Source organism: Mesoplodon densirostris, chromosome 2, assembly GCF_025265405.1.
Source record: "Mesoplodon densirostris isolate mMesDen1 chromosome 2, mMesDen1 primary haplotype, whole genome shotgun sequence".
Taxonomy (NCBI): Eukaryota; Metazoa; Chordata; class Mammalia; order Artiodactyla; family Ziphiidae; genus Mesoplodon; species Mesoplodon densirostris.
Window position 1 is genome coordinate 147,651,889 of NC_082662.1, and position 12,647 is coordinate 147,664,535.

Here is a 12,647-nt window from a genome sequence, read left to right on the forward strand (position 1 = left end):
CGCCCCGGCAAATTGGGAACCGCTCGGTTCCTCCAAACTCATGGCAGAGGTTGGAAAGGCACTGATGTCGGCCAATCCGTTCAGGAAGTCAAGCATTCACAGTCAATTTGCAAATCATTTTCTCCCTAGGCATACAGACTACATAAGACAGTCTTCATCATTAAAGCTCTTTCCCTCCCACCCGGCTTTAACTTGCCCCTTTAGCTTCTACAAGGAATGAGGAAAAAGAGTCAGTATAAAAAGCGATCTACACCATCCCTAAAGCGCAAGAATTTAAGCTGATCCAGGGAGAGGGTGGACAAGATGTTTACTTACTCAGTGCAGATTTTGTTTTGTTTGTAAAACTTGTGCCGTGTAGCAAACAATCGAGATATATACTTGGCATTTTCGATATCATCCTTGGAAAAGAAGAAACAGGGGAAAAAATAAACGTTTGTTTGATTGTATTGGGCTGGCCAAAAAGTTCGTTCGGGTTTGGCCATACAACCCCAAAGGAAATTTTGGGCCAATCCAAATATATGCATTTCACTAGGATTCCTCTGAGCAGGGACACGTCCCTTCCTCCCTTCATGTCAAGCACAAAATAACCCCCTGAGCCAGAAACCAGTGTGCTGAAATTCAGTGGCGGTCATGCCTATGAAGCCCACCCAAGGATGGCAGACAATACTGTCTGCTAAAGAATCCTTTATGCTCAACGCGCTGGGGTTACACTGATGATCTGGCGTGTCTTTACATAATGCTAAACCAAGTGCTTTAAAAATCAGTAAATGAATCAAGGCAGAGCGTAGCACGAACGCCAAGCATCATTACATGGGAGGCAGGGAGGTGCAGGGAGTGCCCTGGCTCTCAAATAGGCACTCAACAGAAAGGCAAGCACCCAGTTTGCTTCAGATCAGCCTTGGACTATGATGGCAAAGAAAATCCAAACCAGTCAGTAAAAGAAAATACCATGCAATCTCATCAGGGGTGACTAGTCAAGGGCATGCCAGACAAGGGATCCACCACAAATAAGGCTGGTGGAGGAACCCAAACCCTAGAGACAAAACTCAGCTTGAAACCCCAGCATTGTGAGCATGAAGTCCCCACCACCTTCCAGAAATGAGGGCTGACAGCACTAGGCAAGTATTGGAAAGTTATGGGTCCAACAGAACACTTATTCTCTCATGACATGGAGAGCGGGGAAAAGATATTATAAGTTGAGAAGACAAACAGCAAGCTGCCTGTGGGACCCTGCCTTCACCTGTCCATTTTGCTTACCGTGTGAAAGAGGGCAGTCTCCTCTTTGCTGATGAGCTCCACCAGGATAGTTGACTTGTTGTGAGTGATATTCCCCATGTCATTCCACCTGCACAGAAGAAAGCCAACGGCGTTTGCCCAAAGACTTTCTAGGCATTTATGACAGCATAGGAGTGTCACCTGTTATTACTCAGTCTCATTTTACAAATGATGATTTAACCATATTTTTAAAAGCTAAACGTCCCTCCTCTCAAAGCAGAAAAGGAAATAAAATGCAACACGCATCTATTTAAATAGCTAAAAATCCTATGTAAACGACGTCTAGATATTGCTGTTAATAAAGTACACTTTCCTTTACGACCTAAGAGGAAAATATGCCAGAGGCTTCCACTGCCTTGGTTTTCACACTTCCAAATGGACAGAGCATTTCCCGTGATCCCCGTTTTCAATGCTGGAGGGGGATGTCATTTAAAAGTCATGTGTGGAATTCCCTGGTGGTCCAGTGGTTGGGACTCCGTGCTTTCACTGCCAAGGGCCTGGGTTCGATCCCTGGTCGGGGAACTAAGATGCCACAAGCTATGCAGCGCGGCCAAAAAAAAAAAAAAAAAAAAATCATGTGTCTCCAGGAATCTAGGCTGAAGAATGCACAGAGGTTCTGTGTTGCGATGTACACTACAGATTTGATTATGCCACTTGGAAAAAATGTCTAGGGAGTGTTTAATGTGCCTACATTTCTGTGATCTAAACACACACACACATTTCCTTCCCTTTCCTCATGGAGATCTTATCTAAAATGAGATACACAGAAAGAACCACCAGACAAGGGAAGGTAAGCTCCTGCTTCCCATTCTACTTGGAGCCAGTTTCTAATCATCTCTTACACTACCTACCTTTCACTCTGCTCCCCGACCTATAATTCCCTGCCCACCGCCTTCTCCCACCGTCCTGCTTTTGCTCATTACACTTCTGCCTCTGCCGGCATGATTCCTTTAAGACTCAGAAGAAGTCACTTTCTCCAGGAAGCCTTTCCTCAGCCCCAAGCACCCACATGCCAGGAAAGAGCCTAGTGTAGTCCTCTATCAGTCACCACAATGTATCACAACTGTTGATGTCTGTGACCAGATCCCTAACTAAACCAAACTCGATCATAGGCCCTCGTGCCCCGGGCAGAGATTCTGCTTTCTTCACCTCTGTATTCCAAGCACCAAGTACACCTGGCACACAGCATACAATAGATGCTTGCTGAAATAATGAAAAGTAATGAGGTTGCCTCGCATCTGTATAGAGTACAGTTCTTTTATCAACTCTCTTAGGTAGACAAGGCGGCTATTTACGTTCCACCCTGGAGATGAGGCAATTCAGGCCAAAGGGGATGACTTAGCCTCACTCACTCTGCTCATCAGGGACGGATGAGTTCTATACCTTCTAGGTTTTCCTCCGATCAGCTTTCCGTTACACCAGTACCACCTGTTTTTACATACATCTACAGGTGTTCTGCACAGCTGTCTGCTGACTTACGATTCCATTAGATCACATCTATGTGGACTCACAGCTATGTGCTCCTTAGTGAAGGTCTCAAGAAATAAGAGATATGTGGTCTCCTCTAGCTCCATTCCCTCAAATCAACTGCCAAAATTCTGGGTCCACTCCTGACTCCACCATATGACTTCACCTTAGTGGCACAATTAACATGACACTGTAGTAGAAGTAAATTTCCATCTTGTAAGGGTTTCAAGGCAAGGGCTAAAGGAAGCAGTCTAGAAGCAGTTCCTAAGGAAACTGAACAAAACCTGTGAGGTGCTTATGATCAACAAACTTTCAAATTGCTATTTTCTATTTAATCTAGATAGCCAGAATCCAAGATGTGTCTGCTTCTCTTCTCCAGACTCAAGCACTGATTTAGCTACAAAGAACTGTGTGGGACAAAATGCCTGGATAGCTTTACATGGGCATAAAAGTGTATAGTTACAACTCTGCACATATTTATATATTTTGTTTAATTTGTTGTAGGCATATGAGTTGACTGAATATGTCCCAATAGTCAAAAAGCTTATTCTGTAGCTCCAAAGAGCTCTCTCCCCACTCCTGTTTCAATAATGTCTCTATTCAAAGAGCAAGAGAAAATAAATGGACAAAAATAATGGCAGGGTGGGGACCTAGGAAAATAAAAGCCAATTAGGAAGCTTTTAGTGGGAAAACTTTTTCAAAATGACCTGCAGTAACTGCTGATCCAGAAAATACACGGCTGGCCAAGAATTCACTTCCAGAAAGTGGACCGTGCTTTGCCTCTAAGATCTGTCTTTGATCATCTGCCCTGCACGTGCAGCTCTGCCTATCAGATGCACACAAAGGAAAGCTGTCTTTCCGGTAAATAATAGGCCATACTGCCCTCATAAATGAAAGCAAGCATGCAGTTTTTCGGATTGTTGATACTAAGACGGGATCTGTGGGCACCCATACAAGCAAGCTCATTGACATGTAATGCAGGGGACACCCTGCCACTTCCCTATGCTGCTTCTACTCACGTTAAATGGAAAAGAAGGTTGAAGGGTCAAAATAATAAAAAGTACCCAAGTCCTTTCAGTTATGATAACAAATTGATTGCTTTTTCAAAACAGACTTTCACAAATAGACCTCTTTCGTTAACAGAAAAATTAGTTTGCACTTTTCTGGCACATGTGGTTAGGTAGAGAGTTCAGGGCAATGGAAGGAAGCCAGTGTGGATTTAATGACTGGTCATGGGTAATCGAGGCAAAGGTAATCCCAAGGGGGCCTGACTCATGGAAGAGCCCATCTCCAACCAGACTCATAGAGTTTTGTTCCACTCTTTGGCTCAGTGGCGGTTCAGCTACGCATTTCTTGGGGTCAGGTGGAAAGAAAGAACATCCCCCATCCCCAAACCAACCCCCAGGGAAAGTGAGATGAATTTCTCCATAACCACTTAAATCCTGCAGAGGGGGCGGATCTTATCAGAGTTGAGAAAAGCTCAACTCTGATCCATGGTCTGCCTCTTAACTCATCCGTATAACTTTCATACTCCATGGGGTTTGCTAAAGCACCTCGAGGGGAAAAAGGAGAAAGACAAATCAGACTACCTGTATATTACTGCTTGTCTTCCAATTCTGTTTCTCACGAAAATCCCCATAAAGAAAATGCCCAGGTGCACACTGTTTCCATGATTGTCCTGCATAAGATCAACAAAAGATCGTTGTGATGAAACAGATCCCCAGCAGTCTGGCAGCCTACCCATGGGGACCACACCCCGTTTCTCGCCCATACGTGGAATGAATCATAGAACAGAATGGGGTCAGAAAAGCCACTAGGTCCGAAGGGACGCATCGCACTGTACATCCTAATAGACTACATAGATACCTTTTTTTTCTTTTATCTCAGTTTGTCACAATACATTTCCTGTTTAAGAAAGAATTTTAGGATTTTCTCAGATTTGTTGGCAGTTAAGATTTTCTCTTTCATGAATATCTATTAATATCTTTTCTAACCCTAGTTTTTGGTTTTTTAAATCAAAATTATACATGCACATAGTTTGATTATATCTGCATACTGCATATGTGCAATTATTTACGCACACAGTTTGAAGAACTGAGTCCTCTTTAGATCTTATTTAAAAGCAGCCTTGGACCCACCATTTCCTCTCTCTTAAAGGCATCCACTTCCACCACTTAAAGCCCTAGAGTGTGTCTATTTGCATCCACCATGCTTGGCCTTCCAATTTAGAACCTCATGTTCCTCAGTTCTGGGATATTTTCTCAAATTACTACCTTCTGTCTCCCCTTTTCACTCCTTTTAGAACTCCCACTGTTCAGATGTTGGACATCTGGGCTGGCCCTCCAATTTTATCTCCTGCCTTCCACATTCCATTACTTTGGGTTTTTTTGGGTGAGATTTCTCCTAATTTAATCTTCTAACCTATCTATTAAGTTTTCCATTTCTGATATCATATTTTAAATTTTTGAGAGTTCTTTTTTATTTGCCGAATGTTCCCTTTTAAAAGCACTCTATTCCTTCAAGAAGGTAATATATTTTTATTTTTTATCCTTGAGGCTCATAGGATGGTATTTTGGGCAGGGGGCCCTTCACCCTGCAGACTCTCTGCCTCTTTCACACTGCTTCATTCTCATTGGGTTGACCTCTATTGTTCCTATTAGGGCATCATGGGGGTTGATGATGCTCGGCTGTCTATTCACATTCCAGGGTGGGATGCTAAATGCTGGTTGGGACCTTTGTGAGCACAGGAAGGGCATGTGGATGATAGGCTTCACTGTCGGGCAACCTGCTGGGCCCTGTCTGGGGGAACCCAGAGGTCTTCGGTCTGGTCTCTTGGTCCAGTCAGGTGCCTCCAGTCTCCCGCCTGGAAGAGTATAACCCAGCTGCCAGTGTTCTTGAGAGCAGAGTGGGAGCAAGGCTCAGCATCCAGGGAGTAAACTGTCACCCAGCCTCCTGCTTTCACTCGGGGGACAACCTCTTTGTGGAGTAAGTGGAGGGCCATGCCCAACTAGGCCTAAGATGGAAAAGATAAACCCCTACCTCCCTCAGAATACTTGATCCCACTTAAGACACAAAGATGACAGTGCCCCTTCTCAGGGACCTCTTCTCAACCCACCTCCCAAAGCTTCCATTCAAGTAGGCGTCTTCTAACAGAGAGAGAGAAAGGGAAAGACAACTGCTGATGGCAAAAGCTGAGACAGAAAGAACTGGGGAGGAAAAAAGGGCCTTGGGGACTTCCCTGATGGCGCAGTGGTTAAGAATCCACCTGCCAATGCAGCGGACATGGGTTCGAGCCCTGGTCTGGCAAGATCCCACATGCCACGGAGCAACTAAGCCCGTGCGCCACAGCTACTGAGCCTGCGCTCTACAGCCTGCGAGCCGCAACTACTGAGCCTGCACTCTAGAGCCCACGAGCCACAGCTACTGAGCCTGTGCTCTAGAACCCGTGAGCCACAACTACTGAATCCTGTGCAACTAGAGCCCGTGCTCCGCAACAAGAGAAGCCCCAGCTCGTCGCAACTAGAGAAAAGCCCACGCATAGCAACGAGGACCCAACACAGCAAAATAAATAAATAAATAAATAAATAAATATTTTTAAAAGAGGGCCTCGGTAATTATGAGAAGTTCAAAGGTAAGCTGTATTACAGAAAAATCTGTGAGGGAAAAGAAGACAGGTGAAGTAGAGACGGGAAGAAAAAGGAAAATTCTGCAGAAGGACATTTCTGGGCATGTTGCCAGTAGGTGGGTGCAGAGGTCTGGTGGGAGTGGATGGGGACATGGGAGGAGCAGGCCACCAGGGTGGGACAATGGAAAAAACACAGAACGGATACCCGTCAGAACAACTTAGCCAAGGATTGAGGCTCCAGACTCTCCATGACCCATTCCAGAAGCTCCGTCCCTCCATGCCCACGTGCTCTGACAGTACAGGAGGATGCAGGCTGCGGCCAGCCCTGTGTTTGTGGAGGGGGAGGGGCAGACCTGTCAGGAAATGGAAGGGACCCCCGCCCTGAGCCTTGAAAATTTTTGAGAAACCACTCATGGAAAAACCCACACTACACATGAAGGTTCTTCCCTGGGACATATCCATAACACACTTTTTAAACATTACTTGGTCAAGAAGGACCTGTACTAACCCAAAGGGACCCCATCCCCATATGCAGGCTGCCCCTGCATACTTTCCTGGTGGCTTTTTCACTTAGAGCTGACCCCATCACTGCTCACACGGGTACTGCTGCTCCACCCATCATCCTTGGGTCGCCAGGAATCATGTGGTCTGTAGGTGGTCACCTGAGTCATGAACAGATATGTGGCGGAGGAAGAAAAAAAGCAGCAGCCCAGCTGAGTTACACCCACTGGCAGTGAGTCAGCCGTGCCTATCTGCCCACTCGGACTAAGCTCTGGTATCTCCCTTGTACTTTTCCCACTAAAGGACAGACTAGAAAACACATCAGAACCAAGCATGGTGGATTTCAACACTGTCTCCACTGCCTCTATTTCCCACAGTTCAGAATGACTAAAGACAACACAAGCAAATGACCACCATGACAAAACCTCCAACTTCCAGGACCTGAGAAGTCAGTTTTCTAGAAGTGGAGAAAAGTTTACTCTGATTTTCCAAAATGTCATGACTATATATGGGCTGGTGAAATGGAAGTGGGATGCAGATGGCTTCATAAGGTATCACTGCAAGGAAAATGGATTACAACCCTATGAAAGGCAGCCATTAGAGAAGCAAAAGAAAATTAAACAAATCTGAAAAAGAGCCATGTAGCCTTTTTTGCAAGCTGTGGACACCGTGCTCGCTTCTACTTGATACACATGGGCAGTTCTCATTAAGGCAAATTGCAAGCGTGCAACAGAGGGGGAACAGAACACTTATACAACAGCCAGCGGAGCCAGTCTGGAGTGAAATGTTTATGCTGAAATTGCAGGCATCTCCCAAATTGCCAAGATGTGCCAGTTGCTTTAGGTTTCTGATAAAACTCTAACTTTTGTAAAGCGGGTCAGCAGAGAGAGGAAAATGAGTTTGGATGATGGGCTCAGCTCTGTAAATGACCTTGCACCATGACCCCCCAACCACACCCAATTCAGGAGGTGGATTTGTTGCAAAGGATGGGATGTGCTGTAACCGTTTCCTAGGCATAGTTTCCAGACAACACCAAAGGGGCTGGGAACCCACAACAGAGGCTCTGTAGAGCTGGAGAAATAAAGTATGATTGCATACAGGAAATGTTATTCTTCCTCACAAACAGTTATCACTGCATCAGCCCAAAGAAGAGAAAAGAAAAGAAGCACGGGCAAGAAAACTGCTGGGGAGGGTCTGTATTAAGGCACGCGTGATGTTTGCTCCTTGTCCCACTGGAAGGCTGGATGTGGCCTCGATAAATTCTTGGTACCAAATGGGCTGGTGCTTGGTACTCAGAAGGTTGTCTTACAAATGAGATATTCTGCTGAAGACCATGGAAAGCTTCAAACTATCTCTGTTACGAAAAAGGGTTTGCTTTACCTAAAGTAAACTGGACTTGCCAGCTAATGCCACGTAGCAGTAAGAAAGCCAAGCCTTCTGGCTCTCTGCTCTCAATAAACACTGGTTTTTCCAAATGCCTGTGCTGTTCTGAGATGGCTGAAGCAAGGAGAGGGTATGCTACCTTCACAGGGAAGATTTCCTGTCCGAAGCCATCCAAACGTTCCACCTCATTGATGTACATAAGCTCAGCTTCTGCTGGCAGGATTCCACTAAAATCAAAAGAGCATCGAAGGAGGAAATGGTTAAGAGCAATAAAGTCAGTGGAAGATCCTACCCTCCTGGTGGCAAATTCCAGAGCTGTGGTTTTAGTTCTGGGAAAAGCCATTGTCACCCAACCAACTGTGCAGGCATGGTGCATTACTAAGTAATGCATTAACATATTCCTCAGTAGCCTTTTACTCAACAGGGAATAATAAGAGGAAGGTAAAATATTTAATTAAGAGCCACAGCCCTATAAACACTAAATAATTATTCCGGACATCCTGGTGAATAATGCTGCCTGCTTTAAAAAAAAAAAAAACTGTATTTTTCTCCCACCTGGGAAAAAAATCTCCACTGTTAAAAAAGAAAGAAGGAAAAAGGAAGAAAGGCAAAAGTTTCTGAGGATGACATTTTGGGAGCCAAGTAACCAAGATAAGCGTCTAGGACCACTGCACATGTCCCAAAGAGCTCCACGTAGCCCTGATCAAGCTCTCAGGGATGCCTTAAATCTCACTCTTTTCCCTGCTGACCTTGACTTTCCCACCCAAAGCAGCTCTTGAGGTCTGCACTCAGCCCAAGCAGTCCCAGGCTTCCCAGGTCTGGCAACAGTTTTAGGAAGGTCACAGAGAGGAATTCCTCAGGCCAACATGTGGGCCAATTGGTGTTAAAGAAAAAAAGGAAAAAGGAAAAAAAAAAAAAAAAAAGAAAGGGAGGGAGGAGGAAAAAACAAAAGGGAGAGAGAGAAAAAAAGAAAGGGGAATGGTAGCACAAGTTTTCAAATCTACATGCACTCTCAGAACAGAGCTGAATCACTTGCTACAAGAAACGGAACTGTGTTGACTCAAGCCGGGGCTTGCGGGGAGGGGCCAAGTGTCTCCTGCCTCGGACAGGACGGTGGCCACGTGCTGAACCTGGCAGCCCCCGACTTACCTGTGGGCTTTGTGTTCCTGGGCCACCTTCTGTGTCAGCTCCTCCAGAACAGCTTCTTCCAGGGCCAAATCCTATCAAAATGGAAAGCAGTTAAGGTCACTTGCTATTTTGCTTGCAAGCCGTAGAAGCTCTCTTTTTTCTAGAAGTTGTTCCTGATTAGCTTCACTTCCTCAGTCTCCCTTGACTCCTTTGACTTAAAGGTCGTCATTTTTAGGACAGAGGTTCATTTTTACTTTTGTAACAGGGCTCTCCACTATAACAGGCTATTTCAAGGCATATTTGGGGTTGCCATCTAAATTCTGGAGGATCTGGGAATAGCTCTTTTTTCATTTACCTTCTTCCCTATCTGCCTGCCTCTTGGACTTCTATGAAAAATGCTTTGTAAGAAACAGAAACAGGGCCTCCCTGGTGGCGCAAGTGGTTGAGAGTCCGCCTGCCGATGCAGGGGATACGGGTTCGTGCCCCGGTCTGGGAGGATCCCATATGCCGCGGAGCGGCTGGGCCCGTGAGCCATGGCCGCTGAGCCTGCGCGTCCGGAGCCTGTGCTCCGCGACGGGGGAGGCCACAACAGTGAGAGGCCCGCATACCGCAAAAAAAAAAACAACAAACAAAAAAAAGAAACAGAAACAGACTCACAGACTTAGAGAACCAACTTATGGTTACCAGGGGGTAGGGTGGGGGGGAAGGGATAGTTAGGGAGTTTGAGACTGACATGTACCCACTGCTATATTTAAAATGGATAACCAACAAGGACCTACTGTATAGCACAGGGAAACTCTGGTCAATATTATGTAACAGCCTAAATGGGAAAAGAACTTGAAAAAGAATAAATACATGTACATGTATTGAATCGCTTTGTGGTACACCTGAAACTAACACAACACTGGTAATCGACTATACTCCAATATAAAATTAAAAGTTTAAAACAATCCTCTGTAAGTGCTTACACGTTTTTAACAATGAGGATATACAGGCAAATGAGTTTCCAGGTCATCATCCCTTCCAAAGCGGAGCCCAAGAAGGGACTGTGCCTGGCCTTTTTATCCACCAGCACAATCCCAGCAAACTAATTCAGAGCCACCTGAAGTCAGAGCTGGCTCCTTCAGAGACCAACTGATGGGGCCTTGGGAGCAAAAGAGGCCACGACAGCTCAACCGCCGCAGCGGAGCTCCCGAAGGTAACAGGTGGGGAGCTGACCAGCTGGTGTCTTGACCAACTGAATCCCAGGCCCCTGGACCCGTGCTGTGCTGGCTCCCACAGGATTAGAGTCAACTGGACACATTGCTTCCCAACTCCCCTTCAATGACGGCGGGAGTAGTTAAAGGGCTTGTTAAACATTTAGCAGGAAAGTGAGATGGAGTCTGGAGGAATACATCCAAGACGGGGAGACCAATCAGTTCCTGAGACACCAACAGGCATGGAGATTCTATAGCTCATCCCATCCCTTTCGGTGGCTCCGGCCCAGATGCCTCTGCCCTTCCCAGGTGCAACTTCCACGCCCCCCAGGCTGGTGAGCACCAAGGAGGGCACAGATGTGCTCCGTCTTCCTCTGAGCTCCAGAGGGGGCGTTAGAAGGGGCTCCGAGCTGTGTGTCCCGGTGAGCCTTCCAAGGCTCATCAAAGATACTTGAGGTGGGGGGGGGGGACGATTGATGTTTTCACAGAAAACATCCAAAACGCCTCATTCCCTTGGTTCTAAAATATCATTTATATAAAGATTACGTCTGATTTAACAGCCTTTCATGAAACATTACCCCCCAAACTGCAAGAAACATCCCATCTCAAAGGATGCAACTGGAGAAAATCAATATTTCTTAAAGCTGGAACATGCGAGCCTAACTATATATTGGAAATTCTATAGCTCTGCAGATGGTCCTGAGAAACCTTAGAGAAGACGGAGGGAATTGCTGGCAGCTCTCATTTTTCATGTGTTACTGATTAACTTGCTGTTTTCTGTTTAGCCATCCACTGAAACAACTCAAGTCCATGATAGGAAACAAGCTCGATGTTTTCAGTTTTATGCTGTGGAATCACAAAGATGCCACGTGGCTTAGGAATCCAGCTGTGTCTGTGCATCTAGGTACCGAGTATTAGGAATAACTCAACATTAATTTTGAAAAGCTAATAAAAGGCATGTGGCAAGAGAATAAAATAAAGATAACTGAAGATCAAAAAGTGCTCCAATAAACTGCTGTTTCCTACTTTGAAAGAAGAAAAAGTCCGAAGGGACCCCTCTGCTACTGTACTCAACCCCTCCGCCTCCATCTGTGTCTGGGGCCTCCCTGAGGTATGTGGTCCCACCACAGGGCCAGGCGAGAGTGGCTGCGCTCGGATGAAAAATGGCAGAGAGCGAGCCTGCACACAGCTGCACACCTGGGGAGCACCCTGTGTACTTAACTTTGTTCTTTGCTCGGCTGCAGAAATGCCATTTGACAAATTCGGTTACTTTATAAGATCAAACACAGCCATTCATCCCATCTTCCCTCCCCCACCAAAGGAATGCATTCTTCCCTTTGAAAGCTCTAGTGGAACCAAGCAGAAAGTTTGCAACCTTCCATGGCTCCCCACTGCCTACTCAATTAGGTCAACACCTGGGCCTGGCATTCAGACCATTCTTCAGTGTGACTCAGCTGTCCCTTCAGACCTCTTCTCTCAAGGGTTCAAGACCTCAGGCCGACTCTTCCTAACACAAACTGCTTTCACGTCTCACCCCATCTTTCAGGTCCTGATGTACCTACCACTCCCTGGACAGGGCTTCCATATTCTCTCACGTGGGACAGAAGCCTTTCCCCCTCTGGACCCACCTCTTCTGCCCTGTGTGTCTCTCTTAGAGTTCTTACCAAAGTCTACCTATTGTCTTTCTCACATAGTTATTTGGACACTCATCTTACCCTTTATCCTTGTCTCCCTCCCTCTACTAGATGACAGGCACCTAAGGTCAGCAAGCCTCCACACTGCCTCCAGGGCCCATCTCAGGGCTTTGAACAATGCCAGCTTATAAACTCTCAACATACAGTAGATGATCAATAAACACTGACTGAGCTGAGCTGAGCTCAATATGCAACGCGTCAGTTTCATATTGTCAAGCGAGGGTTTTTTTGTTTCTGTTTTGTTTTCATTTTTATTGGTGTATAGTTGATTTACAATGTTGTGTTAGTTTCTGCTGTACAGCAAAGTGAATCAGTTATACATATACACCTATCGACTCTTTTTTAGACTCTTTTCCCACATAGGCCATTACAGGGTAT

General features: G+C 45.8%; 1 protein-coding gene across 3 annotated transcripts in view; it reads right to left on the reverse strand.

The window, feature by feature from the left end:
- The window catches only part of PTPN14 (protein tyrosine phosphatase non-receptor type 14), a 175,809-nt gene that overhangs the window by 37,764 nt on the left and 125,398 nt on the right, over positions 1–12,647 (reverse strand). For all 3 annotated transcript variants that reach the window (XM_060091121.1, XM_060091122.1, XM_060091123.1), the window contains 5 exons: positions 9,401–9,471; positions 8,391–8,478; positions 4,332–4,420; positions 1,258–1,345; positions 316–398 (listed from right to left, as the gene is read on the reverse strand). In XM_060091121.1, the coding sequence (XP_059947104.1) occupies positions 316–398; positions 1,258–1,345; positions 4,332–4,420; positions 8,391–8,478; positions 9,401–9,471 (419 nt within the window). The remainder of the gene's footprint in view (positions 1–315; positions 399–1,257; positions 1,346–4,331; positions 4,421–8,390; positions 8,479–9,400; positions 9,472–12,647) is intronic.